Source organism: Ixodes scapularis, unplaced genomic scaffold, assembly GCF_016920785.2.
Source record: "Ixodes scapularis isolate PalLabHiFi unplaced genomic scaffold, ASM1692078v2 PGA_scaffold3__209_contigs__length_174095766, whole genome shotgun sequence".
NCBI classification, from domain to species: domain Eukaryota; kingdom Metazoa; phylum Arthropoda; class Arachnida; order Ixodida; family Ixodidae; genus Ixodes; species Ixodes scapularis.
Genome location: NW_024609868.1, coordinates 147,180,273 through 147,208,226, shown reverse-complemented (window position 1 = coordinate 147,208,226; position 27,954 = coordinate 147,180,273). Strand labels below are relative to the sequence as shown.

The window sequence follows — 27,954 nt, the reverse complement described above, 5'->3', positions numbered from 1 at the left end:
TAGGGCACATGTCACGTACAAGTTTATTTCACACAGTACAAAAGGGGGAAGAAAAGGGAGAAAAAAAAATATTGAAAAATACCAAAAACAAACAAAAAAAATGCCCCAATGGCCAATCTAGAATTGGGTAACAATGAATTCCTCAACGAGTGCCTGTACACTAATAAAAAAAATGTGACAATGCTTGAAAGGTGGCAAAAGAAGAAAAAAAAAAATAATAAAACAGCGAAGGAAATGAACGAACCGGCGCCCAAGTTTACATTGAACCCCGCTTCAGAATTACTTGCAAAGCTAGGGATGAAATACGAAAAGAGAAAGGTTGAATGGTTTAGCTCCGTGCCGCGTGCCTGACCAATGTGTCGGAATGTCTGCCTATGTGTGCCTAGAGTGAACGACTCCTCTCCACCTTCCTAGACCTAACTGAGGGCCATTGGAAATGACAAGAGCAATTTAAAAGCAAAAAAAAAAAAGAAGAGTGAAAGGAGGGGGAGACCGGCGGGCCCTAGGCAGCGGCCCGTCCTGCGCCGCCCCCCGGGCAGAGGCAACACGCAACACATTGCACGCTCTCATCAAAAATCCGACTCAACGGGATGAAGGGGGCAAGAGGGTAGCACTGCTAGGCGGACAGCTCAACAATCTGCAAAAGACACAGACAACAAAACACAGGCGCCAACCTGAGTCACCCGCACGCACAGGCCCCAGCACTGCCACAACAAAATGCACCGGCAAAGGAAAAGACCCCAGCAGCCTTACCTGAACTCGCCCACCGTCCTCGGTCCAGGGGTCGCAAACCCAACACCGACATTTGCCCGACCGTCCTCCAAATCGGAGCGCACGAGCCTATCTATGCTTGGCCGCTTCTGCTGGGCAGAAGCTAGTCTCGGATACTTAGCCCCTCAAACTGCGATGATACCTTTCGAGCTTGAGGGGCAGTAAAGATCCCTCGGTCGAGTGAAACAGACACGGAAGAATAAACAAAAAAGTGGAAAACAAGCTTTCCACTTTTCAACGATGCAGCCGACCACATATTATGACCGGTGGTCCTGTAATCCATTGCACTCCAGTAAATGAGAAACCACACCACCCAGCCTGTTCGAGACTGCACTCAACCCATCGCAGTGGCACGAGACCCAGACCGAGGGACTAGATTAATTAAAAGGCCCTCCTTCCCTTACACAGCCTCTAAAACGGACCACGAGAGCCGAGAAGACGCTTTTCCGAAACTGTACGAATAGTGCCACCTACGTCACGAGACACATTTTCTCCCTGAAAAGAGTATGGATGCATCGACAACTCCGAGCGTTTTGTCAGCCAGTCACCTTGAAAACAAACAGGTTGACGTCGCAGCCACGTCGAGGCAGAAGCCTTTTCGCCAGCCTCCCACATCCCTCGCCTCGACACACCGCCAGAAGGTGGCGGAGAAACGGGAAGGGGTCTTGGCTTCAAAAGTGTCTTGCGCTCCAAACACTCGCAGATAAAAAGGAGCACTCCAAACGAAGGACTATGCAAGCCCACTTCCCAAAAGCGTGCTTGCGTCGTTCCGCATTTTACGTCTGCATCCATTCTTTCAACAGATTTCCAGCAACATACACTTCATTGGTAAACGCTACGTAAAAAAACCTCCAAAGAGAAACTGCATTTCATGACCTATGTGGCTTGTACAGGAAGTAAACGAGACAAGAACACTCCCCCAGTGTAGTTTCTAGGCCAGAAGTCCCACTCACCGGAGTCCAGCTCACTGTGCCCCCGCGTAGCCGGCGTAGTTGTAGCCCGCATACTGTCCCCCCGGGGCCCCGTAGGGCTGCTGGGGGGGCTGCTGCTGGGGGGCCTGCTGCTGGGGCGGCTGCTGCTGCTGCGGGGGGTAGCCGCCCGCAGCCGGGTAGGCGTTGCCCGGGGGCACTCCCGGGGCGCCCCCCCCGGGAGGGCCTGTGGGGGCGGGACCCCCCGGGGCCGGCTGGCCGGGGGCCGGACCGCCCGCCCCGCCTCCCTGGGGGAACGGCTGCTGCCCCTGGGGTAGGGAGGGGAGCCCGTGTCAGGGCACAACAATAGGGGAGAGCGGCAAAGCTCGAGCGCTCTCCTCGGCTCCCCAAACAGGAGAAAAAGAGAGCACGGGAAAAAGGCTCGCGGTACACCTAGGCACCTCTTATCACTTGTGAACGCGAAAGCATGCACGTCATTTGCGTTTGTGCACTTGCGTCGATGGCAGAGCACGCTTTCTCCTCGCCGCTCTGAGCTTAGACGCCTCGTGTTACCGGCGCACTGACGGCCACGCTGCGCCATGGGGTGTAGGTTGTTGAAACTGACGCACAGCGGCTTATGGAAGCCTTGTCGATGCACGCCAGCCAATGGGACCAAAACCGAAATCCATCAGCTTTACTCCGCTCCTTTGGGATCGGGTAAACTAGGTGCCATTTGGCTAGGCTTTTCGCGTGGTTTCATAGCTGGGCTTCACTTGGAGAAGGGAGTTAAGGTGCCACTTGGAGCAGCTTCAAAGCCGATGACGCCGGCTTGCTCCATGGACTGTTAATGCTTTCGCATTAAAAAAATGTCTGCTACTGCACCGAATTTCAAGGTGACCGAAATGCGTACAATCCTGGCACGCCCTTTTGTCTACCGTCGTGTAAACTCTACGACGCAGGGGGAGGAGGGCCAACCCCACACTAGGTGGCCACTCTTTTGCACTACACTCCGAGACTAGCACAGCATTCAAAGCTGTCCCTCGCTGCGAGTGTGCATCTTTGTCTTGCACCTCGTCTTCAGGTGCTCTCCTACAAAGATATCAGACGAAGGCAACATATACATTTGGACGGGTCCTACTGCGAAACAACCCAAAACCGCATGGTCATTTATTTTTTGCCTCTCCTGCGTTCCACCCTTGCTCCGAACTATGTGCCACGGACTAAAACAAGAAAAACACAGGGTCGGATTTGGGGTTCGGAGGGGGGCATTTTCGAGTGATTCGATAACTAACAATTAAAATAACGAGGCATCTTGATCACGTTCGTCAAGGAATCTCAGAAAGTCTCCATATTATTCGGCCTTCTTACATTTGCCTTGCTGACAAATCCTTTCTTCTCCAGTCTTCATGGTTTCTTTGTGTAAACTGATGCATCCTATTTGATAGAGTCTCTGCTAAAACTGTTACGCCACGCGACTCATTGCCTGACTTGCCCAAATGGGGATAGTCAGTTGAGATGTAGAATATAGAACTATGCATAGGGAAGTGTCTCTCCCCCTCCCTCTCCTTTCTCTCCCCCTCCCTCTCCTTTTTTACTACATATAGTGCAAATTATTGAACCACTGAAGCAGCAAGTGTGGGTTTATAAAATAGAAAAGACTAATAAAAATTAGTTGGGCATTTCTAAGCTGTAACAACATTGAATTATGACTAATAGTTTCCTTTTCGGACACCTTAAAACTTCCTAGCGCACAAAAACAAAATACTTTTTTCTCTACTTTAGCCATAAATTCGCCCCTGGAAAGACACTCAAAAGAGCAAGCACCCACCTGCTGGCTCTGGTTCCCTCTGGTCTGGTGCTCGATCATCTCGGCCTCCCGGAACATGCCGAGCGACCGGTAGTACTCTATCCACGCCTGGCTGTAGTCCGGCTGGGCACCTGCAACCGCCAAGGGGACGTCTACACCCTCCCTCCCGACAGGGGGGCTCGCCAGAGAACCCCGACCAGCGAGTGTGCCTCCGCCATGAATCTGCGGCCGTCACCAATGGCCGGCACAGGGATTAAACGGAGGGCTTTTGCTGTGGCCCCCCAAGATTTGGCAGTGCGGGTCAGAGGTCGGTCCCGGCACGCCATGCCCAGATTTGGGGGGCACCAATTTCAACCGTTGCCTAACGTACAAACAGGTTGTCTCGCTTATCTCGACGACGGACGTCGAGGCAAGTCGCGCAGAACAAAACCGAAGGAAGTGCCTCCGTGGTCACTCGCGAAGCTTCGACGGACAGGAGGCACCCCCCAATACAGAGCCTCCACACTTCGAAAAAACGAGACCCAGAAAACGCGTGCACCGGCCCCGATTGAACTCGCAAACGGGACGGAAGCACCCACCTGCGGGTGCCCCTGCCTGGGGAGCCTGTTGCTGGGGGGCTTGGTTGGGCATGGCCTGGGCGGGGGCCCCTCCCTGCGGGGGCTGGGGTTGGGGCTGGGGCTGCTGGGGGGGCTGGCCTCCCTGCTGTCCGTAGTACTGGGCGTAGTAGGCCGCCCAGGCAGCCGCATTGGCGTCCGCCGCCGCCTTGGCTGCATCGGAAGAAGCATGCTCCGGTCAATGCACCGCCCCCCTTCGCAAAAACCGGTACTCTACACTTCCGTTAAGGGGGGAACACTACCCAGAAAACATTTCTGCAAAAAAAGTTGATTTTGAAAAATGTCATATTATTTACATTCACCAACATCTAGAGAGTATTCCCAGAAAGGTTGATTTGTTTACTCTGCGCAGTTATTTTTATATAAATTACTTTAGGTCCACCGATGCTAAAGGTGCAGGTTGGAGCACTTTGAACGATTTTTCTCCATTTTACTCTTTGGCAAAAATTACACTTCAGGAAAACTATTGTATCATTATTACCTAACTTAGATTCATTTTTATGAGTTTTTCTAGGGTGAAATTATAAGGGAAAGATAGCTATCAGCTTGTATTTTTTATTCTTGTAATTTTTCGTGCTCAAAACTAGATTTTTGGACAAAGGATGGAAATCTAAAAAACAGCATTTGTGTTTATGTGGCTTTTTTCTCCTGAAAGATAGTATAAAATAGAAATATAGCTCTATTGGGGAGAACAGACCGTGACGCCCCAAGCGGTTAACCTAACAACTACACGGATGGGGACAACAAATACAATGACGCAGCGCTCGGCCGACATAACCGAACGCGGCGTCAGCGTTCGGCTGGAGTTCGTGTTCTCCGGCGAGGGGGAGGAGGGGCTCTTGTTTCCACTACGGCCTGCATGAACAATGCAGCATGCACGATCCCAGCTCAGCACAAAAGCCGAAGTGGGTCAAGCTCACATTCTCTGAGGATAGATCCGGCACTTAACGCCGCTTCGTCGATTGTTAGTATTTTTTACATTAAACTGTGCCCCGCGCTCTATTGTAGAAGATGACATGGACATGCCCATAAAGCCTGTCGGCATGTGCACAGGCCTTGTGTTGAGTAAACACCGAGCGTGGGGAAAACAAACGGGTCAGAGCGCCCCCTATAGTTGGATCTCCTGCCCAAGAGCTATCTGCTCTAAACTGTCCTAAGACAATAAAACAGATGAAAACGACAAATCTATAAGTAATTTCAAAATGATACTTTTCTAATGCGACAGGCCCACTTTCCTCTTTAAAAATTTGCTTTTTTTTGTACTTCACTCAGGGTAACAAAATTTGGCATAATTGTTCTCAACATCAACAGAAACAAGTCCTGTAAATGTAAAGTAAATCAAACAAGCAATTCAAACATTAACTTTTTGGGGTAGTGGCCCCCCTTAAAATTTCTTTCATTCAACTTCTATTTTGCGCAACGCTCGTTTGTCACTATTAACTTGCAGAAAATAACCCATAAAACCCAATCTGCACGGAGAGGTCTCACGAGTACTATGGTCCAGCAATTTCGGTGGCAATGGCTAGAAATGAGGCCAGCGCAGCGACATCAACCACTCTTCTGCCGGTGACAATAGCAGGTGCAGAGCAAGATGACAAAACGCACAAGAAAAAAGAAGGCCAGAACTCACAGGGGTCATTTGGAGGGGCACTCTGGTTCTGCCAGTGTTGGTAGGCGTTGCCCCAGCCCTGGGGAGCGTACGGCTGGTTCGGAGGGGGCGGCTGCTGGCTGCAAGTACACGTGGGAGCAGAGGCCAATCACAATCCAGAGGGCAGGTCACCACTTATGGTCTTTACAAGGTTTGGGAACTCTATTAGAAGTAGCACAGCCAGTACAGCCGATGAGCAAGTTTTAGTAGAACAGCTATACGGTTCACTCTAGCAACTCTGGAGCAGTAAAGAGGACTTTTGGAGCGCAAGCATCGGTGTGTCCTTTCCATTTTGGTGTAACCAGACATTAGTGCCCGCATAAAGAGCAAAATGAGCTATTGCCTGATGCTCCATGTGAAAAATTAACAGGTTGGAGCGTGCGCACAAAAAATACTCTTCGCCATTCTTTGCCACATTTTACCGGTGCAAGTTCCCACATTCCTGCCAAATGCAACTACACTCGACTTCTATTAACCGCGCAACTTTTTCGACGTGCACCGACCTCTTGAACAGTGTGGAGCTCACTCCGCTACGCTTACCCCAACACGCTTGCACCTCCGCTCCGCTTTTTGCCGTGTTCTGAAGCGCAGATAAGACTATGGGAGTTCTGAAAGTATCATTGTCGTATCGTTTTCGGTCGCCTCTCACCATGTGACAACAGCCACTCTCACATCGGATTCTCAGGTTTCCCAACGTTGCTCTTAGGCCCTCGTGAATGCTTTGTATTCGCGATGATGGTTCATGCGGGCCCCAAGTATTTTCCGACTGCCACTTATGCCCTGGAGTGCAGCAGACGTGCAACGGGTCACAAATACGGTGTCGACAAGATTTGCGTTTGGTGCTGGACTAAACGTGCGGTCCAAGGTGGGCTTACTCGTACACTGTAGCCGCTCAAGGTCGGCATCCAGAGGGACGTAGAGGCGAAAATCTACGGAACGTCTACCGCGAACCCCAAAAAGGCGCTTACTGGACGGCTCAAGAGAGCAACTCTGGCCGCCGTCAAGTCCAGTCAGACCCGAGCACCGAGGACACCGTCGGTTACAACCATAGAGGCCGGAATAGAGCCACTCTAAGCTACAGCGTTCATTTGTTATTTTATGCGCGTTCAAAACCATTTAAAACCTTTAAAGGGGAGGCAATAATTTTAACGTTGAAAGGATTTTAACGCTAAAATTATTTCCTATAATAGTTGAAAAAATATTTTTTTATATTTTTTATCTAGACGCAACTGAGAAAAACCGTGCCACCTTCCCCCGAAACACTGCCCATCTGCCGCGTAATAGCGAGGGAAAAAAACAAAACGTTTGCCAATCTGCAGCCGCATGCAGAGGTTACGGGGACCATGGTGTCTTGTCACTAGGGTACACGAAAGTCCAGAAAGCCGTCAGCCCCGTAGCAGACTGTCTTTTGTCTCAGCCGCTCGCCATGACCTTCGACGACGCTAATCCTTGAAAAGGCCACAATCGGAGAGGCACCAGGTGGGGCCCCTAAGACAGGGTCCAAAGGGAAACAAGGTAGTCTTGCAGTGACGTCGCTCGTAAGAAGGCGCGAGTGTAGAGGGGCACTTTGCCCTTCGACTCATTTCATTCTTTTAATAAGAACTAGACCTTGCGAGAAAAAAACGGCTTTATGTTCTTCATTCTAGAGGAGAGATTAATTGGCCAAAGTTCAAGAATCGTTGCACCGCCCTTTTAAGGCCGATCTACATCTTTCGTCCCCGTGCAAGTAGTCCAGTAGACAAGAGAGAGCGAATATGGCATCCACTACGAGCCGGTTAGATTCATGCGGTAGCAGACACAACCCGCGACGGGGGACACTTACTAGGGCTGCGGGTACTGCGTCGGGTAGTTGGGTGGGCCTTGTCCATTCGACGCACCTGGTGGAGGCTGCACAGAGAGCGGGCAGGCGCTTCAGCCACAAGCAGAGCGTCAACCCAAGACACTCCGCTAACTCACAAATAAAGCTAGCACAGTAGGGCCTCTACAGTAAAGTGAACAATCATTGGGAAAACATTCTCAACTGTTTTATTTACAAAATACACGAGAGCTTTAGGGAAAAAATATTCTTGGTTGTCAATGGTGTTCAAGGCTCTGTCGAAACATTTTCAAGGACGCAATACAAAGAAGTTTTGGAGTCAAACATTTTTTTACACACCACAAATGCCACTTTTGCTGCACAGATGTACACGTCAGAAAGGAAGAGATAATGGAGACTTCGAGGAAGCAGCTTTTTGTTTGACTTCTGCCTTTTTGCCTACTTGAGCTACAGTTGTAACTGTAGCTCAAGTTTCCTGGTGCTGGCGCTTCCTTCCTCGATGCAGAGTCTTTCCGGCCGTGAAATCCTAAAACTTGCCTCTTTTCGGCCTTCAAAGCACCTTAGCCCGAACAGCTCCAGTGCGCAATGAAAGAAAGCTCACCCCTCCTATTCGCTCGTTGATGAGCTGCTGGGCGTGCTCAATCTGCTGGGGGTTGCCACGGATGATGAAGACCTTCTCCACCGGGTTGGGGGGAGGAGCACGCGAAAGCTCCACGTGGGCGCCAGACTGCTGGTTGATCTGGCGGATCGCTTCCCCACCTGGCACAGCCGAGCGGGGGCACAGTCAGACACACCTCGGCAAAGTTTATGGATGGCAGTTTCGATTAACAACGGCCTCAATCAGTTTCGACTAGCGTGCAAAAACGAAAGGGGGGGAGCAACGTGAGATTCCGACGAAGCGAGGAATGTGCGTGGGTTCTGACACGGTGCTCTGAACGCAGCGAGGCTAGACAGGCACCGCTGTAACCCCACGCGCCGAGCTTCCTGTCGCACAAACTTCCTTGCCCCGCGCCAAAGGAAGGTTGGCGAGGGGTACGAGGTCGTGCAAGGGTGCTTTGCACGTGCTTAGCTCGGGGTGGTGCCCACTTTTCAGTCTGCCAGCTGCCCACAAACCGACGTTAGTCCCCACTGAGGCTGGGCAGTGCGGGCCTTGGCTGCAGCCGAATATTTATGAGGTCTTTTGCTAAGATATCCAAACTGGAATCTGGTTAAAAATCCTCCCATTTTGTCAAAAGCAGCTAAACTTTGTACCGTTGGACTACAAAGCAGAAGAGAAAATGACCCTTCAAGAACAACAACCCCAACCACACACGGCGGACCGCCCCCCTTCAAAAACACCGAGGGCGTTGGCCCAATTTTTCGCAAAAACAAAGCTAAGCTCACAGGTCCGCAACCAACCATTCCAATACGTCCCAAGAGCAAGTTTATGCTACAGTGCAAAGCAGAACTAATCTTATGCTCCATACGCTTTTATTACTTGCGCACAGAGTTTCCTCAGGCTAACTCGTAGACGTAAGCGCTTTCCTAGCAAGAAAATTAAACCAGCCTATAATTATCGCAACTCTGCTTTTCTCGCCAAATTTAGCGGGGAAATTTCAGTGCACTTTCATTTACCCATTCCTAGCCCGAAACACAAAAGGAGAAAATGCCCCACCGTGCAGGGGGGGAGAGAGACTCACCCTTGCCGATGACCAGGCCGCACTTGTTGGCGGGCACCGTGTACTGCACCTCGTGCATGTCATCCCCTCCTCCCCGGCGTCCCCCTCGGCCCATGCCGGGGCCCCCCGGGGGACCCCCAAAGCCCCCGTCAAAGCCCCCCCGGCCACGGCCCCCTCGACCCCGGCCCATGTTCTGCTGGTCACGGGCCTGCAAGGCAACACACGCCTTCGCTCAGGGTACGCTTCCACGGGGAATGCCATCCCCACACTCGTCTCTCCAAAGGCTACCTTTGGCTCTGAACGGAATCTAGAGTATTTCTTTCTAACACACTGGCACCACCCATGGGGCAACCCCAAACACCCTGCATGTACATTTGACACTCATTTGTCGCAGACTTGGTCATTTCGACCACGTTACGAGCGACTATTTCTTGCAGGCGAGACTGAAACCTTCAGCGTAGGTATACCGGGGCTGGTAGTGGTGCGGGGCTAGACAGCACCTTCGGCGGTCTCGAGGGAGCACACTGAAATGTCGCAACCAGCCTTAAACAACATATGCAAAGGAAATATTTTTTACAGTTTGGATAAGAAATAAATGACAAAACAAATTTAAAAAAAAAAAAAAAAAATTTTTTTTGTTGTTATTTTTACAGCGCGAAACTAATTTGTAGTTGGCGCCCGCGGGAGCCATTAGTAGTCACATGGTAAACCTGTGCACAACCATGCTGCACCGCCGCAGCCACACACTGAACATGGCACGCCGCCGTTGAGGACTATATTGCGTGGTGCTTGTGTTCTTTTGGGAGCTTCGTATAAACTCTAAAAGTTACTGATTAATATATTTATTTTTTGTTGCACTTAAAACAAACTTTTAGAGCCCATAGGAAGCTGCTAAAAGAGCGCTAGCACCATATGACTATATCAGCCAGTCATGCGACTTAAAGGGTCACTCGGCTCAATTCCAAAGATTTCGGGATGAGTGATTTCGCATTAAAAAGCCCCAAGAGAAGACACCAAGTCATTTGCTTCGCGAAAAATGGGATATATGTTTTTTAATTTAATTTCCAACACGAGCAGAAGTCGAAACCAAAACTTCGGCTCTGTCCGGCAACACTGGCCTCTGGCCACCAAGAACATGGCTATCACGTGGTACAGGATGTCACGTGATCCTCTCCGCAACAACAGGCAGGATTGGGGCGGGCGCGTGACAGGCGCAAGTGTTGTCTGCACCGCACTCTTAAGGCTGTTATACTCTGACGTAACGCGCGCGCAAACGAACGCTGGCCGATGTCGGCTACGTCACGTCAATCACGCCGCGCGCGTCAAAAATTCGACCTCTCTGTACTCCGGCGGCCCTGGCGACTCCCGCGGCGCGCGTCGGTGGGTCGCCAGCACGGCGCATGCGCAGAATCTGGCTGCGAGGGCGCGCTTCCTGCGAGAGTGCGCCATTTCCGGTTCATTTTCGTTTCGAATAGCAGACGAGAATTCTTGCGCTTCTTGAGCGCCAAGTTCGAGCGATGGCGTGGACGTACCTTGCCCGACGAAAACTCACGCTTGCACTGTTGGTGCACCGCCTGCGCCGCAAACGTAGGCGGTTAATGTACATACGGCACATCTTTGACAAGCGCACTGTCTACGGTACTCAAGCTTCCTCGTGTCGTAGACACACGGGTGAGGACAAATTCCCTCGATGAGCTTCTCGACCGACCAAGTCCGATTCTTCAAACATGATGCCACGCGGAGTGGTGCTCCCGTCGTCTGCTATTGCTCGTATTCGCCGCGCTTCCAGCGCATGATGCATCCTGGTCCGGCGTCGCTGGCGCGGCCGGCGTGAAATACGGCATGCTCCATTTTGGCGTCAAGGCGGTCAGGTTCCGTCGAACGCCGCCGGTGGCGTCGGTTACGCCACGACGCCGGAGTATAGAGCGTCGGGTTTTCGCCGACGTGACGTCGCTGTGACGCGCTCGCACGCACGCATTACGTCGGAGTATAACAGCCCTTAGCCACGTTTTGGTGTCTAGGACATTCAATAATGTCTGCACAACTGCAACATCAGTATGCGCACATAGTGTCCGTAGTGTGAACCTAACTCCGAGAGACAATAATCACGAACGGTGAGACGACGACGACAGCGGTTCCGACGGAAAAGGCAGCGGTAACGGCAGGGCGCTCGGACGGCTCCCGAGAAGTGCACTGCACAGGTGCGCCGAGAGGAAACGCAGCTGACGTCACCCGTCGCGCTTGCCCGGAAGGGGGCAATGGTGACGTTTAGCTCCAATGTTGGCCCACACCGTAGACTTGACTGCGCTGTTGGTTGCACCTAAAGTCGCCCGCTCGAGTGAGCTGATTTCGGCAACTTGGTGAGTTGCAAAGTTTGCCGGATCATTTAGGAAGCATTTAGACAGAACTATGTTGTAATATTTGATGCCTGATCTTCCTAGGCGATACTGAAGAGGACTGCATTGTTTTTACAAAAACAAAAATGAAGCAGGAGCCATCTTTTAAGCAACCACTTTTCCGTGGGCTCTCGTAGGCACCGACAAGAAATTAGTTTTGCACCATAAATATAACTCTAAAATTATTTCTTTTCGTCGTAAATTTGTTTTATGACATTCTTTAACCACTCAGGCTGTTTAAATTTTTTTTTGTTTTCCTTTGCATATGTCTGAAGCGACGCCACGCCACCTTAACATTGATCCACAGGAGACATGAGACAACTTCTGCCGTCGCGCGCCCAAGATAAATACAGGATACGTAGATGGAGCACCGACTTCCTTATTTTGTAAGAAACACATGCCGACGTGAAACTGGAACACTACAAATAGAATTCTCCGTGGCGGACACGCGCTGAAGCAACTCGAAAAAGCCACCTGCTCAAATGACGCGATCAAGACGCGTCCATCTTCGCACTTGGAAATGAAAAAGGCCTCCCAAATTTCCCCCTCGAAAAGACTGACGTCCCATACTCGTCGCACCGAGAAACAACGAAGTTTCGCGCATTATTTGTGTGCCGCGCAAGGTAGTATACTTATAAGGTTTAGTTGTCTAAGCAAGAAACTACGCTTTTCGTATTGATAAAAATATGCAATGTTAACCTCGGTTGCAACAACATTTAGCTTAATTCGAAGCATCAAGGTCAAAATTAGCGTAAATTTATAACTGACAGTCATAGTGGCAAAGATTTGGTCTAGGGAGTACTATGTACAACGCAGGTACCCTTACTACAGACCTTGGTGTTTATTATGACTAGCGCCTGTTCCAACCAGCAAGACTGACTATATGTGAATGGATATTAGAGAAGAACTGGTTCGTTGCAACTTCTCAACTTTGAAACGAACAGATTTTTTATTAAGCTGCACCGACGGTCGTTATCACTATGTGCTTTGGGCCGTTTGAGCATTGCGCGGCGCCGAGTGCGACGACTACGGTTTGCAAGATGGATGCCATCACCACCAAGCCAAACCCTCCTACTCATTAAAATCACGGCTGCCGTCGAACAGTCTGGTATAATGGAGTGGTGAACTAATTAGAAATTGCCCAGATATAATCTATTATATCCAAATGATAAAACAAAATCTCTCCTAAGGAAAGTTGGCTCAATAGCATAGGTAGGAAGAACAACGAAACTTCATATATGGTTACAACCGAATGTCTGCTGTAACAACGTTATACTGTAATAGCGTTCAGTGAGATGCCGGCCATTCTTTTTACTACGGTTCTTGGTGAATATGAGTATAAAATCTATGTACCTCCTAAAACAGGTTTACAACTGCACCTGGCACTTGGTTGCTACCCACTAATAAAAGCCCCTTAAGCACACCGAAGGAGTTAGCAGATTTCACAATTACACTGCAATCCACTTATAACGATAAGTACCGTAAACCGGAAAATTCAATAGTTATAACCGATTCTTGTTAAATCTAGACTAGAAATTCTAGAAACAAATTGTAATTGATTTAGAGAAAACCCCATTAAGCAGCCCTGTAGCAGTCTCCCCGCCGCATATGCTTAGTGAGGACAAGTGTCTGCTTTTAAAAAGCGAGGGACAACACTTCCAGCGGCCACAGCATCACGATTACTCGTGCCTCAAAAACATACACAATGCAAAATAGTTTGTTGGGCGAGTTGGTGAACGTTTGGATACATGGCTTTGCGCAAAAAAGACGGACACAAGAGAGAGAAACAAACACGAGCGCAAGTTTCGTCACAGAAACTCATCAAGGAAGCTGAGAAACGCTTCCTGGATAAGTTTCTGCGACGAGAGTGTGATAGTGACACGACGCATTGAAGTTGACGATATATCAGTATGTTTTCTAAAGGTTTCCTCAATACAGTTGTAAGTGGCACTCGTGTTTGTTTCTCTCTCTTGTGTCCGTCTTTTTTGCGCAAAACCATGCATCCATACACAATGTCCGCGTCGCAGCAGCAATGAGTCTACATTTTTTAGGCTGTCAACCACCAAAAGGCCTTTTGCCAGCGAGTCACTCAATGCTCCCTTCAAAAATTCCGAGTCGAGTTACACCAAACTGGTTACACTGAACTGTTGCCTAGAAAGAAGGACATTAAACGAGAACATTGGCTAAAGTGGTTGCTGGCCCCACCAGCTCTGCTCCCAGGCATTGTGTTTGTCTGGAGCTGAGAATAGTGACAGACACAATGAGATGGCAGAGTGTGTCTTTCAAACCCTCCAGTGTGTGCTTTGGCTGTGTGCACATGCTCGAGACACCCATGGGTGTCTCGAGCATGTGGACAACTGGAGCTTTTGCCGGCTGTTCTCACCTAGTCTGTGACGGCACTCAATTAGATGCGGTTGACTTGGCAACAAGTCCTGCATCCCATAGTAACTGTGAACCCTAAACATCTAGCTAAAAATTTATTTTAAAAACTTGTGTCTTAATTTAATCACAAACACCCGTCAATTCAACCTGCCCATTTGATTTCTATAGACTTTTTGTCAAGAAATTTAGCCTGCAGATCCTAAGAAAACTGTGGGCTTCACTGCAGGAACCTTTCTCTCACAACAAATCTGTGACTTATATCAGCGAGCAATTTAGGCTAAGGCCTTTTATTTACCCTGTTTGCAGCCCATTTTCCTTTTTTAAACCTTCACAATATTCCGTACAAGGTGCATTCTGCGTGAAACGCCGATGTCATTGTACATGCACCTGGAAGAGCAGTATTCTACACACATCTCAAACTGATACAACGTTTCTCCAACAGTGTTAAAAGGACTGCGCTTGACTGCGCTTCCCTCCACTTTAACTCCGCCTCGTACAGGTCAGAGTTCACGACTCAGCGTGGTTCAAATTTACACCTCTTCTCACACTCAAACAACAGAGGATGAGACGGGGGCGGTGAAGGCTGCGCTTTTGGCACAGGGGAATACAGTATGGGGTAACTGAACGCAGAGTTTTTGGAACATGGGGCTAATGATGCGGGGCGTTTGTGACTGGGATTCTGCACGCAGAGAAATCGTGCTACACCTTGCAAGTTTGCTTCTAAGCTAGCAGAACACTCAATAGTGCCCAAATGCCCTTCTTTTCAATGCAAACCTTTGTGTGCAAGACCTCGTTTGATACGCTTAGTCTCGTAGTACTATCTGCAAGCCAAACATGAATCTGCGTCCGAGCGCAAAGCCCTCAACAGCCGTCCGTCATCAACCACACCGCCAGAAAAAGTCCCGGCTCCAATACCATATTTGCACATGCGTAATGCACCTCCTTTACTGAGGAAAGTGGCACGCCGGCAATCACTAACGAATAACGAATGAATGAGCTGTACAGCACCCCACCCCGTCACGTTTGAACACAAGAACTGCCGTGAAGCATCCCTGGCAAAAAGCTCTGGTTGGTCGAGGGTAGGCAAAGAAAAAAACTGTAGGGGAAGATATGGGTCAAGTTACACAACCATCAAACGCAAGTTGGCATTGGAACATCCAGTGGAAGAGACAATGGGTAAAATTATTGGGTCATCTCTGGCACACCAAAGAAAAATGGGAGAAAGGGTTTGCATTACAATAGTGCAAATACGATAGCCACTGGTTGTGGCAGAACCTATCTAAAATTAATAATTGAACACCTCAAAAGTGCAATTAAGATGGTACTATATATTAAGTGTCAACTTAGTTTTTCAGTGTTGCCAAGGCTAGCCTGGTTTCCATAGTGTTTGAATGCTGACAAAGCTGCTTGCACGAGCACGGGACTTTGTTGGACGCCTCCTTTAGATTAAAGCGCATGCGCGACAAGGCCACGTGCTCGCACAGCAGAGCGGTGGTAAGTAAAGCACACTGGAGGCTACACTAGCCCTTATTTAATGCCAAGTACAGAAAGGAAGGACACCATTTTTATCTCGCAACAAAAAAACTGAGAAATAATGCCGAGTCTCAAATAAATCTCATAATATTCTTTTATGCTTTCCGATATCTGCAAAGAAATGTTACACAAGCTTTCCCCCAGCCAGATTAGATGGTTGTCCAACAAAACGACCATCAAACAGCAGCACAAATCTCGGAAGCACCGTAAATATATAGAGCTCAACAGCTAAAGCATTGCTCTGGTACTCCAACACATAAAGTAGGCTTCAAGAGATAAAGAAAAGGCACACTGCAAGCCACGTAGACAAACCGGAAAGCTTCACTCGGAATTGCTATTTCACAGAAAATTAGCACTCACAATGGGCGGATGAAATCCAGAATCTCTCAGTTGATTATTATTGCCTGGGTAACGATTCTGTGGCGACAAAAACAGTGGACAAACACTCGCTGTTAGAGGTACCGTATTTGCACTCTGCTCCGCAAAACCAACTCAAAATGTTCCCCAAACTGCCACGTGCAGGGACGACCCAGACGGGGGAATGTGCAGGCGGGAACCACGGGGGAGAAGGAAACACCCCTCTGCGCGCTTTCACACTTCAGAAATGCCCAATGCTACGCCGTGGACCCCCAAAAGTGCTGCCAAGACCGCCCTCTCCTCGTGCATGCACCGAACACTACTACTAGAACCAGGTCAGCTTGGCGATTAAGAAGCACGCCATTACACGGAGCGTTTTGTTCCAAAGAAAACTGCGCAGGCACCATAGTTTGTTTCGTTATGCGAGAGCGAAGCCAAAGCAACAATCCCAAGCGTGCTGCCTCTGAGGATGCTCGCACAGCACAGGCGGACATTTTCGGCAGGTAGGATGAACGCTGGGATTTTACTCTAGTCACTTCGAACCTTGCACTTCAACCGAAACGGAGTTTAGATGCCAGCATATCGCGGAAAGACACTTTTATAGACAAGCAGACCACTCAGACCCGCCAAGGTTAGGATAAGGACAGTTACAATCGACGGCTCCCCAGAAGCTCGCCATTTGCCGGAAGGCTGCAAGATCATGCAACACAGTACCACATGCACGAACAAACAATTATTGTATTGACTCGCATAATGAACGCAGTTTTTTCTCTGAAAGATTGCCACATATATGGAGGGTGCGTTCATTAGGCGGGGTGAAATTTTTTACATTTATACACTTTGAGCAAATGTCATATTAGGTGCCAATATGACAAGGCAAGGTACTGGGCACGTCTCCACTGATGGAGGCGCCCACAACTGGTCGGAAGCACGCCAAAGTAACCATGCTTTATAAACTGCGAACCTTTAGGGTCGAAAGAAGAGCGGCCTACGAAGCTCGCTCAGCCCGGAGAGCGATGCAACCATTCTTAGGCCTAATTAATTTCACAATTTAGGTCTGAAAACAGACCACAGACGACAGCATGTTTCTTGACATCATTGCATCCGATAGACCTAAGCTTTGTCAGGTGTGTGCGCCGCTCGGTTTCGCCGTTGATCACTTCTGCAACTACGCACTTGCAGCCATTACGAGAGCGGCTTGGCTTGGCTCGACTGGGCCCACCCTCTTGGCGGCAAAAGAAAATTGGCTTGGTGGCTAACTAAATTGGACCCAATTCGAAACTCGCAGAGCTGAAAATTAGAGGTGTGTTCATTACATGAGGGGAAAAAAAGTACAACTATCGGCACCAGTTGTGCGCGGTGCATCCATTATGCGACTAAATATGGTAGGCGCCAAAGTCACGACGACCAACCAAGATGCGGTACGACCCTGCTGTTCCTCACGAGCAACCCCTCCCCTCCTACGAGCGCGTGCCTTCTATTCCCTAGTCAGACTGCCTGCCCCATTTGCCGGGCAAGAGCCGCGCAACACCGCAGGCATTCATACTGCAGAAATGCACCACCCTCGACGTGTAAAGCCCCTCGATACGTCTGTGTGTCTTACGAGTAGCATCACCTGCACCAATGCACGAGGCCAGTTTCTCGCGCAGTCCTCTGAAGCGAACACAGGCCCAGCACCAAAACGGGCGGCGCTCGAGAGCAAACAGCAGCAGAGCACTCACTCGTGGCACATGCGTTTGTGCAACGCCGGTACTCCTAAGAAGCGCGGACCTAATCGAGGGGCTCGGATGGCGTGCGGCAGGACTCACCAGCACGCTCTGGATGAGCTCCCCGATGAAGGAGGCCGCGTGGTGCACCTGCTCGGGGCCCCCCGTTAGCAGGCAGACCCGGTCGGGGGCGTTGTCGTCCTGGGGCTGCTGGAACTGCACCCGGGCCCCGGTCTCCTGCTGGATGCGCTTGATCATGTCTCCCTGCTTGCCGATCACTACCCCCACCGCCTGCTTTGGCACCAGCACCTCCTGCGAGGCTCCACCGGGGCCCCCTCCGCCGGGGCCGCCCGGACCTCCGGGGCCACCGCCCCCGGGGCCACCGTACTCTCCTCCGCCGCCGCCCCCTCCCCCTCCTCCTCCGCCGCCGCCGAAGCCTCGGCGCACATTCTGCAAAGACAGACGTCCCCGGTGCTCGGACCGCTCTCTCCGCCCTTCGGTGTCGGTGACCATATTCTGCTTCGTAAAACCGACATCTATATTTCTTTGTCGTGCATTTCAAACTGTCTTCACGATAGACTTTGCGCATCTTCAAGTTTAGGAGCTTAAAAGGAGCTGACCGCACCAAAAACATCAACAGTACCACAAAAGAGAGAAACAAAAGTGTAGTAATGTAGCATTTAACCCTTAGCCTACCCAGCTTGGCCTTTCAACTTCGAAAAGAGCATTCCGCTATCTTATAGGTGACACCCTAAGGAGAGGACAGACATTTCTGGCCACTGTTCCCGCGTAGAACGGTAGCCGGGATATTACCAGCTATTTCAATTACCCACTTTTGATGAGACTTGCACAACAAAAATTACTATCCTAACTAAAACAAGCCTGTAAGCACTCGGATAATTACTTGCACGAGCCACACAGCACCTCAAAAACTGGCTTCAACGGACACTCCTATGAATTGAGGCCTGTTTGCACGTACACCACGGCGATAGAAATGGTGCTGGCCTCACCGATGCAGATCCGACTTCACACCACATGGGTGATACAGCGTCTAAGTTACGATGAAGTCGGCGCTGCATTAGTGCCGTTCCAGGTGGTTGCTTAGCGCCAGACGGTAGGTGCCAACCTGCCATTACACAGCGAGTTCTAGCAAAACTCTTTCGTTCTGGCCAGGCTGTCGGCATCGTATGCTCGTGGGTGTCTCTCCTCCCAGCCAACCCTCCCGCAACCCCGCACCCAAACGTCCCAGGTCCGTAATCGACGGAAAGACGCGGCCCATTGAGAAGCCCGCTCGAGACAGCCACCAGCATCCAATGACGGAGGCTTTCAGAAAAGCTGACCCCCCCCAACCGGAGGCAGAGCAAAGCCAGACTGACCAGAGATCGGGGATGCATTGGCTCGAGCTGTCCGTCCGTCTTCACGAGCCATGAGTGTTACCCAAGAAGGCAAATCGGGCACAAACCAGTCAACACACCGACAACCCCACAGCCCACTCGCCACTGGTCACACTCTCCCAAGTCCCACCCCCCACCACCCCCAAAACAAGCCGACTATCCTCCACTCAAAAGTGAAAGGCCTTCCGAAACAAACGGCACTCCAATCGCCGACTGCGAGGTGGACGCAATGTGCCGGGAGAGTTTAACGCGTCCTGCAGAGAGTCCAGGCACGTAGACCATCCCTCTCGGCATGAATCCTTTCCCTTTCCTTGTCGGGGTCCGGAAGAGTTCATGTCGCCGGTCCCCAAAGATGAAAAGGGTCCCCCCAACACAGGTACAACCGCAGACACGTCAATAAAGAAAGGAGGAGGCTTACCTCGAGCTCTTTTTCTGTGATGAGGTCAAGCACCAGCCTTTTCGCGTACTGCAAAACATAAAAAAACGAGCGTCAGAAATGGGACGCACTGCCGGCTATTGACGGGTCGGACAGAAAAGGGGCCCCCTCACCTCGCATTTGCTTTTTTCCCCGGTAATGCGGAGGGGCTTGTCCATCATAGATTGCTGAGGACCGTCTTGGATCATCACCATTTTCACATTGGCTCTTTCCTGCGCGGGAGGAACACCCATTAGCATCGGGTCCCGGGACTACGCCCGCCGCAGAGGTTGATCCAAAGTTCACACGCTTTCAAGAAATTCTCGCAGGACCGCGTTCCCGAAGCCCATCTTCACGAATGAAGAGGACTACAAAGTGCCCGTTGCATGCAATTCGTCGGGTTTTGTGCGAGTCAAATGTTACTTTGGCCCCCGATTTCTGTCATTTCTGGTCGGCAATTTGCTAGCCTCCTTCCACAGATTGCCACGGCAACGAGTGTACGAGAAATCGCCGGGCTTTTCCATTTTATTTCAGAATCGAAGGACCGCCACTGTCAGCACTAGGATGGCTAAGAGTGCTCAATCGGGACACCAACCTGCGTAGCGAAAGTTGGTGCCCAACAACACCAGTTTGAAATCAATTTCCTACGAATCTCCGGCACCATGCTCGCACAGTGTCGTGCAGGACCCGCAAACTACCGCGTAACCAGACGACCCACCTGCAGGCCGCGGATGGTCTCGCCACCCTTGCCGATGACCAGGCCCACCCGGGGACCGGGCACCATCAGCTCCACAATCACGTGGCCGTCGTTCAGCTGGCTGGGGTCGCCCCCGCGGCTGATGATCTGGTTGATCATGTCCTTGGCCTTCCTGCGGTGCGGCAACGGCCGTGCGTAAGAGAGGCCCTCTTCGCCCCACACTTGCGAAAGTCCTCCCCGACAGATTTGCTGAAACCGGCGTTGCAAACCGTACCCGACTGCGAGTGGCGAGTCGAGGCGCGATTCGGAGCAGTTTGCGACAAAAGCCGGATAGAAGCGGAGCTTGTGAGGACGGCTTTCCGGTATGCTCGCTTGACCTCGGAAGGACTTCTCCGTCGCGAGGAGTGTTCGGTACTCTCCGTCGACGGCCGAGGGATGCCTTCTAGTCTCTGCACTGCAGAAGCTCCGAGACAGCCCAGGGGTTCCAAACACGCCTCTCTCTAGGACCGCAGCTGCAAGCTCCCGTCAGCACAGGGTTTTATTTTTAAGCTCAACAGATTTGTTTAAAAAAAGCCACAAAAGCTTCACTTATGCGAATCGTGCAGGTGAGTTATACGTCCAGGGAGACATCGTACAGGCGGATAATCATAACCATCGGTCAACTAATTAAGCAAAATTTGTCGATAAACTCCGTAATTAGTGAAAATAGACATTTGGTTCCAATTAGAAACTTGCAGAGCGTCAACGGGAGGAGGGGTACACACTCACTCGATTGCGTGCCTCGGTCCCGTCAGGGTGCACGGCCTGTCTGGCTGGCCTCCACAGTCTGGAGCCATCTGTATTTTGCAGCCGGATTCGGCTTGCAGGCGACTGATCTGCTCTCCTCCTCGCCCTATGACTGCACAAAGGAAGCAAGGGTCAGACAAGGGTCCCCACACACCGGCTCCCAAACGGGGCCGCGGTGTGCACTGGAGAGTAACACCTGCAAAAACCCCTGGCTCTGAGAGCATACCGTAATATCCCAATAATAGCTCTACTAAGACCGAGAGTAAACAGGGGTTAAAATAGTGCAACCTATTAATGTGTGACAAAAAAAAAAGTGAGACATTGTATAGTTTGTTGCAACTCAAGAAGGTAGGGCAAGAGTAAGACGGGCCAGGAATGAGGAAGCATATGAAACGCTAAAAAAAGAAGGTTTCCCCCTCTCTTCTCCAGCGTTGTCTGCTTCCTCCTCCCCAATCCACCTTCTTGAGTTGCAACGGACCACAGTTAGGCTGAGAATGCAGTTTTCTGGAAAATGCGACCTGAAGCTGAAAGCATGGTTATACAGTCTAAGGTCGTTAAAACAGACCATGGTTTCGGTCTGTTGTAAGAGGAGTATGTTGTACGCAGCTATGAAGTTCAGTCAATGGTGCATAGAAGAAAACGAACTGAACCTCACAAATCGGTAAGTTATATCCAAATATTTGTTGTAACCAGGTCTGTTATAATGAGCTTAGGCTGTAGTCGCAAGTCAAAATTTCGAACGTGCCAATGTCTTTGCGGGACAGTTCCTCGCCGTACGGGGAGTGTGAAACGGCAACTGAAATCCCAGACGCCATTCGACTTGAGAGATTTTCCGAACTTGATTTGAATCGTTACTTCTACAAAACTCTGCCAGCCTCGACACCGCATCCGTTTCATAACAGAGCCTCCACGATGGCCACTCGTCCCAACGACGATTGTGGCGTGGCTATTCTTGTTACATTCTTTGGATAGCGCTTTCTACTAACAGGCCCGCACCAGTGCTTTTGGTCGGCCAAACGTCTCCGGGCAGTTCCAAATGGCAGCAGTAACTAAGGTCCCGACAAACATATTGAAGGGAGAGTGGTTAAAAAAAGCAGCCCCATCAGTATGCAGCTCGGACGACCCCGTGCTCGTACGAGGCTGCAGCTTCGAGCGGATAGGACGAAGAACAAACCTGGGACGTGCAATGAAATGCGAAACTCCCAGTCCAAGTTGACGACACGTCTTTCGAGGGGCGCGTGCATAGGCGTGTCAAAGATAAAGACCGGCTACGACGGCAGTGCGTGTATGTGCGGAGGTCTACTATCTAACGCCCTTCACCGAACCGGAGGTTCTTGGGGTGTCAGCGAAAAGCTCCACTATTGGCTGCTGTTGCGTCAGTTCCGACACCCCCGGGCGGACAAGGTGGCGCCCGAGGGCTCTAATCGACGCTCGCACCGACGCACGCTGGAAGCACCGAACACCCGCCACTTTAGACAAAAACAGGCAACCAAGGTTTCACAACTTCCTCGCCCTGCAGCAGCAAACCGTAGCCAACGCTAGTTGCACCGCAAGCCACTAGCATTCGCACAAGCTCTCGCGACCAATGGCAAACTCCGGAGGTGCAACCCCCGTGTGCGCTTTGCAGACTCTGTGGTCTCGCTGCAAGACGACAGACTCCTTCCCAAATTTGGCACTGTCTAGTGGCTGGAAGAGCTCGCATACAGTGACACAGAAACTACCCGTTGGTGCCGAACGCCTACCCATGAAAAGTGGAAATCCTTTACATTGAGGGGAAGAGTGGGTACCAACAGAACGACGGAACCAGTCTAGAATCGACACGGCAAACGCACTTTCTACCTCGCCAACGTTTCCAATGTACACCAGAAGGCTGCTAGTCAAAGAGCTCCGAGCTCCCGAAAAACATTTTTCTTTACATGCCGGGATTGTCGCAAAAGAAAGTCGCCGCCCCTTTCGCCCCAAATAACCTTACAAACACATTTTGCCATAAATAGTTCTTTCAAAAAAAAATTTCTCTAGAGACATTTTGAAATAGGAGCTCTGGAAGCACTCGAAAGGGGAACTTTAGAACCGCTCCAAACCAAAATGAGTCTTGCAGCAATAACATTGCGCAAAATACACACCGCAAAATCCCGAGAGAGCGCCCGCTCGAAATTGGAAGAAAATTGCGTAAAACTGGGTGTTGGTCACTCCCCTTAGGTAAAGGAAGGACACAGAATGCCCTTTTCGTATTTTCCAAACGTAACAAAATTGAGGAGTGGGCGCTCAATGTAAAATGGGTAAATGATCGGCACCTTATGGTATAGACGCTTTGCAGCAGCTGCGCCTGGACGCCGCCATAACTGACATTCAGTTTTTGTTTCCTCTTATTCCGTTTATTTCACTTCATCATTACCATAGCAGGCCAGGTTATTGCCATATTAGATTCAACTGTGTCCTTTTCTAAAGCATAGGCCTTTGTAGAGGATCGTCAACTACAGTTTCAGTTGCTCGGCATCTCGGTAAGACAAGAGAAGGTCAGCAATGGCGGCTGTAATTTGGCACGTGTAAAGCGTCTATATATCAGAGGTGGGCAAGCTGACCCGGCCAAAGAACCGCAAACAAAACCACGAAACTTCCAAAAGTCGCAGGGGGGGGGGGGGGGGGGGGGGGCTTCTGTTTAGAGCAATAACGAAACTCAAACTACTTTCACTATATCAGAGTCAAAAGCAGTTCTACTGTACTTAAGGTAATAGTGGCACAAGACTACCAAGCCACAATCTGTCTTCCGGTTTAAAACACGTTCCATTTCTCGTTTTGGGACGGTGCTCGTGTGACCGGGAAGGCGGGGAAGAGTGTGTGTGTGTTTTTGGGGGGGGGGGGGGGGGGGGGGAGCCGCGAGCCGCACTTTAACATGGAAAGAGCTGCAGCTTGGCCACCCCTGGCATATATATCTTGGGAGGGCCGTTTCGGAACCTTCTGCCCAATTCTAAGACTACAACGAAAAAAGCAATGTTTTGGGGGTTTGGGGATCGTCCGTAGCCCCGGCCAGTTCAACCGGCGCCCGAGGAGGAGGCTGTACTCACTTAGGCCCACCATCTTATCGGGGACACTCCACTCCTCCACGGCTGGTGCTTGGTTTGTGATGCCACCTCTGCAAGCGAGACGAGGCAGTCAGCAACGGAAGGGAACAGAAGCGGCCACAATCGCCGCCCACGAGAGCGCAGCCTCACCTTTGCTGAGCGAGGGCGGCCAACTGAGCCCCGAATGCTGCAAAGCAAGGAGCACGGTTAACGTCGACGCAAAGATGCGTCCGGGGCGGGGGAAAAAAATGCGGCCAAAGTACTTGCAGTCGAAAATCCATTCTGCAACCCCAGAGGGTGAACAACCCGAGATGAGGATTCCCCTTTTAATCGTCCACTTTTGCGGGGGTACTATCGTCGGTTACTTGTACGTTGAGCAAGCTGCCAACAACCGACTATTTAAGACGTCACGACAGGATTTTGATGCATAACCACACACCACGGGCATCTCCTCGTGCAACTTGCCTCCTTCGAATGTGCATTACCACTGTTTTTCTTTTATACCTGAAACCAAGCCTTTTATACTTTTAATCCGAGCCTTCAAGCTCAAATTAAAGCGTCTACTGTAAGCGTAAGCACGCACGATGCTTTGCCCGGGAAGACGTACAGCAGTCTACGTAAGCAGTTAGAATCTGCCTCAAACCTACGGAAGGCTAAGATTAGAAAGCAACACCGTTCGTAGGACAGACGACCGACGTTTGAGAGTATGTGCAGTCAAATGGTCGGCACCCAAAGCCCCGTATTCCAATCGTCGCGTCCATCTCAAACCCAGGGGCTTCCGCTTGCCACAGTGCCAAACGCCATCGGACACCCTGCAGTTAGCTACGAGCGGCTACCCCGTGCAAACCTTGGCGCGACACCACCAACGAACCCCGTCGCACTAACGTCCCAGCAACAAATAAATGGCAACTCACGGTCGTTCACGGCGGCCAGCTTCTTGGCGTCGGGGGAGCCGTCTGGTTCAGGGAAAAAGAGAACGGTCAGAAACAGACCTTTGCGACGCAACGCGCCCGGAGGCTTTCGCCAGGGGGCTTTACCCCACAGTCACTTGTCCAGAGATGTACTATCTAACTCCCTTCACAGAACCAGGCCGGCTCTTAGGGTGTCAGCGAAAACCTCGGGAAATCTTTGCTGTGGCATCGCTTCTACACTTTTCAGGCCAACGCAGCAGCCAGAAAGCTCTAGGCGATGCAGGTGAATGTCGAGATGCGGGAGGCGATCTGCAGGGCCCCCACCAACGTAGGCCGCGGGACAAAAGGACGGACCTCCGGCCACGTGGCCCATATGACCGAGAAATGCGGTCGACGTACATACCGTACCGCAAAGGCGCTCGGTGATTGAACTTAACTTGGCAAAGCTGAACAAGTAAGGATGCAAACAGTGCACCTGTTGAGAGATAAGCTGTTTGACTGGCGGGCTCGTTCCATGTCAGTGTCCCGCTCTTATCTTATCACGCAAGAGTGTGAGCTGGAACATTGCGAATGAGTTGCTTAACCTTGCACATTTCTTACAAGTAGCATTAGCAATCAGTGCAACTATAAGGAGTTTCTAGTCCGATCCGATGACGGACAACATTTTGAAAATAGACCCGGATGCCTTAAAATCTTTGTTGCTTCCCATAAAAATAAATTAACTATAGTCGGTGACAGGTCAAGAACAAAGTGGAAGCTCCTCCCACCTCTGTTCACTTTAGCAGAGCGAAAGCTGGAGAGGAGTTGACCTCCTCTCCACCGTACGCTCCGCTGAAGTGGAAAGGGGTGGGAGGAGCTTCCACTTTGTTCTTGACCTGTCACCGACCATAGTAGATATTTTTGCTGCCCTGGCGGACATATTAGCCAAATAGGCAGTCTACGACAATCTTGAAAACTTCACCTCCACCGTCGGTGGAGAAGTGATTCTGCCCAGCTATGCCAAATTACAGTGCCTCAAGCATTGGAATGTTTCACAAACAAACAAGCACACACTCTTAACTAGAACGAACGCAAGAACTGGTACACTTGACCAATGAGCCGAGCTCTGAGCAACCCATGCCCCTTTCCCCACTCCCTTCCCCAACTCCTAAAGCATTTTGCCATGAGCAGTCTCTTCTTCTTCCCCTTCAAAAGCCTGGCTTACGTGCCTGCACAGAATCTGGTCCAAAAGTACAGAGTGGTAACTATGGCTTACCGTGACTGCAGCTAAGGGTGCCCGCATAACGAGGGTATAACACACTTTTTTGTTTGATGGGAAAGTCATCAACGAAGAATCAAGAATGACCAAATTAAATATAGAGTAGGCATATGCTAGGAGCTTTACTCTTTCCGTCGGTACTTCGATGTTTTAAACACTCACAATGGGCAGTCAGTTTGCAGAATGTTAGGAAATCGAGCAAGGAGTAGAGCATGCTTCTGAATGCCAGCTATCCCCTTGCAGGCTGACAACACTGAATCTGGTCCCCGCCTTTTGCACTGCTCCTTCCTTCGCTTATTTCAAGGGCACCAGTACAAGAGAGGTGTCAGACACTAGTAGTCAACCTGTGATGAAAAAGGGAAAGCACCATTTCTGATCGTACCATTTCTGTCCATGCTATCTTCTAGCGGCCGCTTGGTTCCGCCGCCCGTTATGCTGCCTGCTTCCGAATTTGAAGGGGGGTTAATCTTTGCAGCGATCTGCAAACACAAAAAGAGGTGGCTTCAAGCACTCCCGCGTTTGGTAACTGCTTAGCCAACACACACAACCATAAATACTAACTTTAAAAAATCCCGGTCCACTTAAAAAAAAAAAAATTTTTCAACGCGGACACAGAGAAAACAGGTTGGTCGGCTGTGCACTGCGGTCCACTTCCTTCGAAATTTGTGCAATCCTGGAGCACGTGTACCAAATTGTCGGAGGGGAAGCCGTTGCGCAGTTTGCTTCGAGACTGCCACGGCACCGCACGAATGTGACGAACACAACCCGCGTGAATCTTTTTTTTTTTTTTTCGTAAATGTGATTTCCATATCATTTTGCTTGAAAGATTCTGGGAGTCTACAATAAACAAGTGCTTATTTATTTACGACGCGGCCAACAGGTCGATTTAGGGGACCGTTCCAGCGCAACGTGGTACGAGAAATGGCCGATCAAAAACACGACAAAGAAAAAAATTCCCAGGAGGCCGCGGAAAAAACCGGCACTCGTGGCTCTTGGAGCGAGGCCGGTACCCATTAAAAACGTTATCAAGTTACTGATCACGCAATTTGAAGCGATTAAGCCTTTCTTTATTTCTTTCTTCCGCCACCTTTTCTGGTGGTACAGTCCAAAGTAGGGATTTCGCTTGCCAGCGATGCTACACTGGGCGAGCTATCATAAAGGCGGCAAGTTAGGCTTAGCGCCACATTTGCCGAATATCAACTGAACACCACTATCCCAACAAAAACATTAGCCCATACTCGCTAGTAATCGCTTTCCTAGCACGGGAGCAGGTTAGAGCGGCCCCATTTGCCGAATAAACGACACTTTCGAGACAAGCCGGCGTCCGATCCCGCTATGGCGTTCTTGCGGCACAATGGTCTCGAACCGGGACGGGCCGCGGGGAACAAATTACGCTATTTCGACGCCGTAAAAAGGTGCCAATTGAACGGAAAACTTACCTGTCGCGCTCTTTGCACAGCATCCGCGAACGCTGCACTTGGATCGTAATTACCAGAAATATTTGATTGTGGCGGCGCAACTGCGGTAAAATCCGACATGCTGCAAGAGCTCAAAATGGCGGTTCCACATTTGTCACGTGACCACTCCAGTAGCTCGCAGAAAAGGCGATGAGCGCATTTCGAACGTGCTCATGAACCTGGAAGCTGGAAGAGCAAGCCCGCAGAACAACACTTATTATTCCTCTCTTCAACAAGTGTATTAAATCAATGTCTGAATTAAAATAATTTCGAAAGGTTTTTCACAACATTACATAAATATTTTTTATTATTATTTATCATGTTTACGCGTTATCTGAATGGCACCGATTATCGGCGGCGGCGCAGTCAGCGCAGCGC

General features: G+C 50.4%; 1 protein-coding gene across 1 annotated transcript; it reads right to left on the bottom strand.

Annotated features, from left to right (window-relative positions):
• On the bottom strand, window positions 1–27,733 carry LOC8050761 (far upstream element-binding protein 1). The gene is made up of 18 exons (XM_029994277.3): window positions 27,559–27,733; window positions 26,502–26,598; window positions 24,865–24,906; window positions 24,101–24,137; window positions 23,954–24,021; window positions 20,871–21,000; window positions 20,124–20,274; window positions 19,540–19,638; window positions 19,409–19,456; window positions 17,699–18,046; window positions 9,244–9,430; window positions 8,166–8,323; window positions 7,571–7,635; window positions 5,731–5,828; window positions 4,065–4,253; window positions 3,508–3,617; window positions 1,725–2,008; window positions 1–637 (listed from the first exon to the last, which is right to left on the bottom strand). Exons 1-17 carry the CDS (start codon window positions 27,655–27,657, stop codon window positions 1,736–1,738), a joined length of 2,199 nt encoding a protein of 732 aa, XP_029850137.3. The 5' UTR covers window positions 27,658–27,733; the 3' UTR covers window positions 1–637; window positions 1,725–1,735.
• Between the last annotated feature and the right edge of the window lie 221 nt (window positions 27,734–27,954).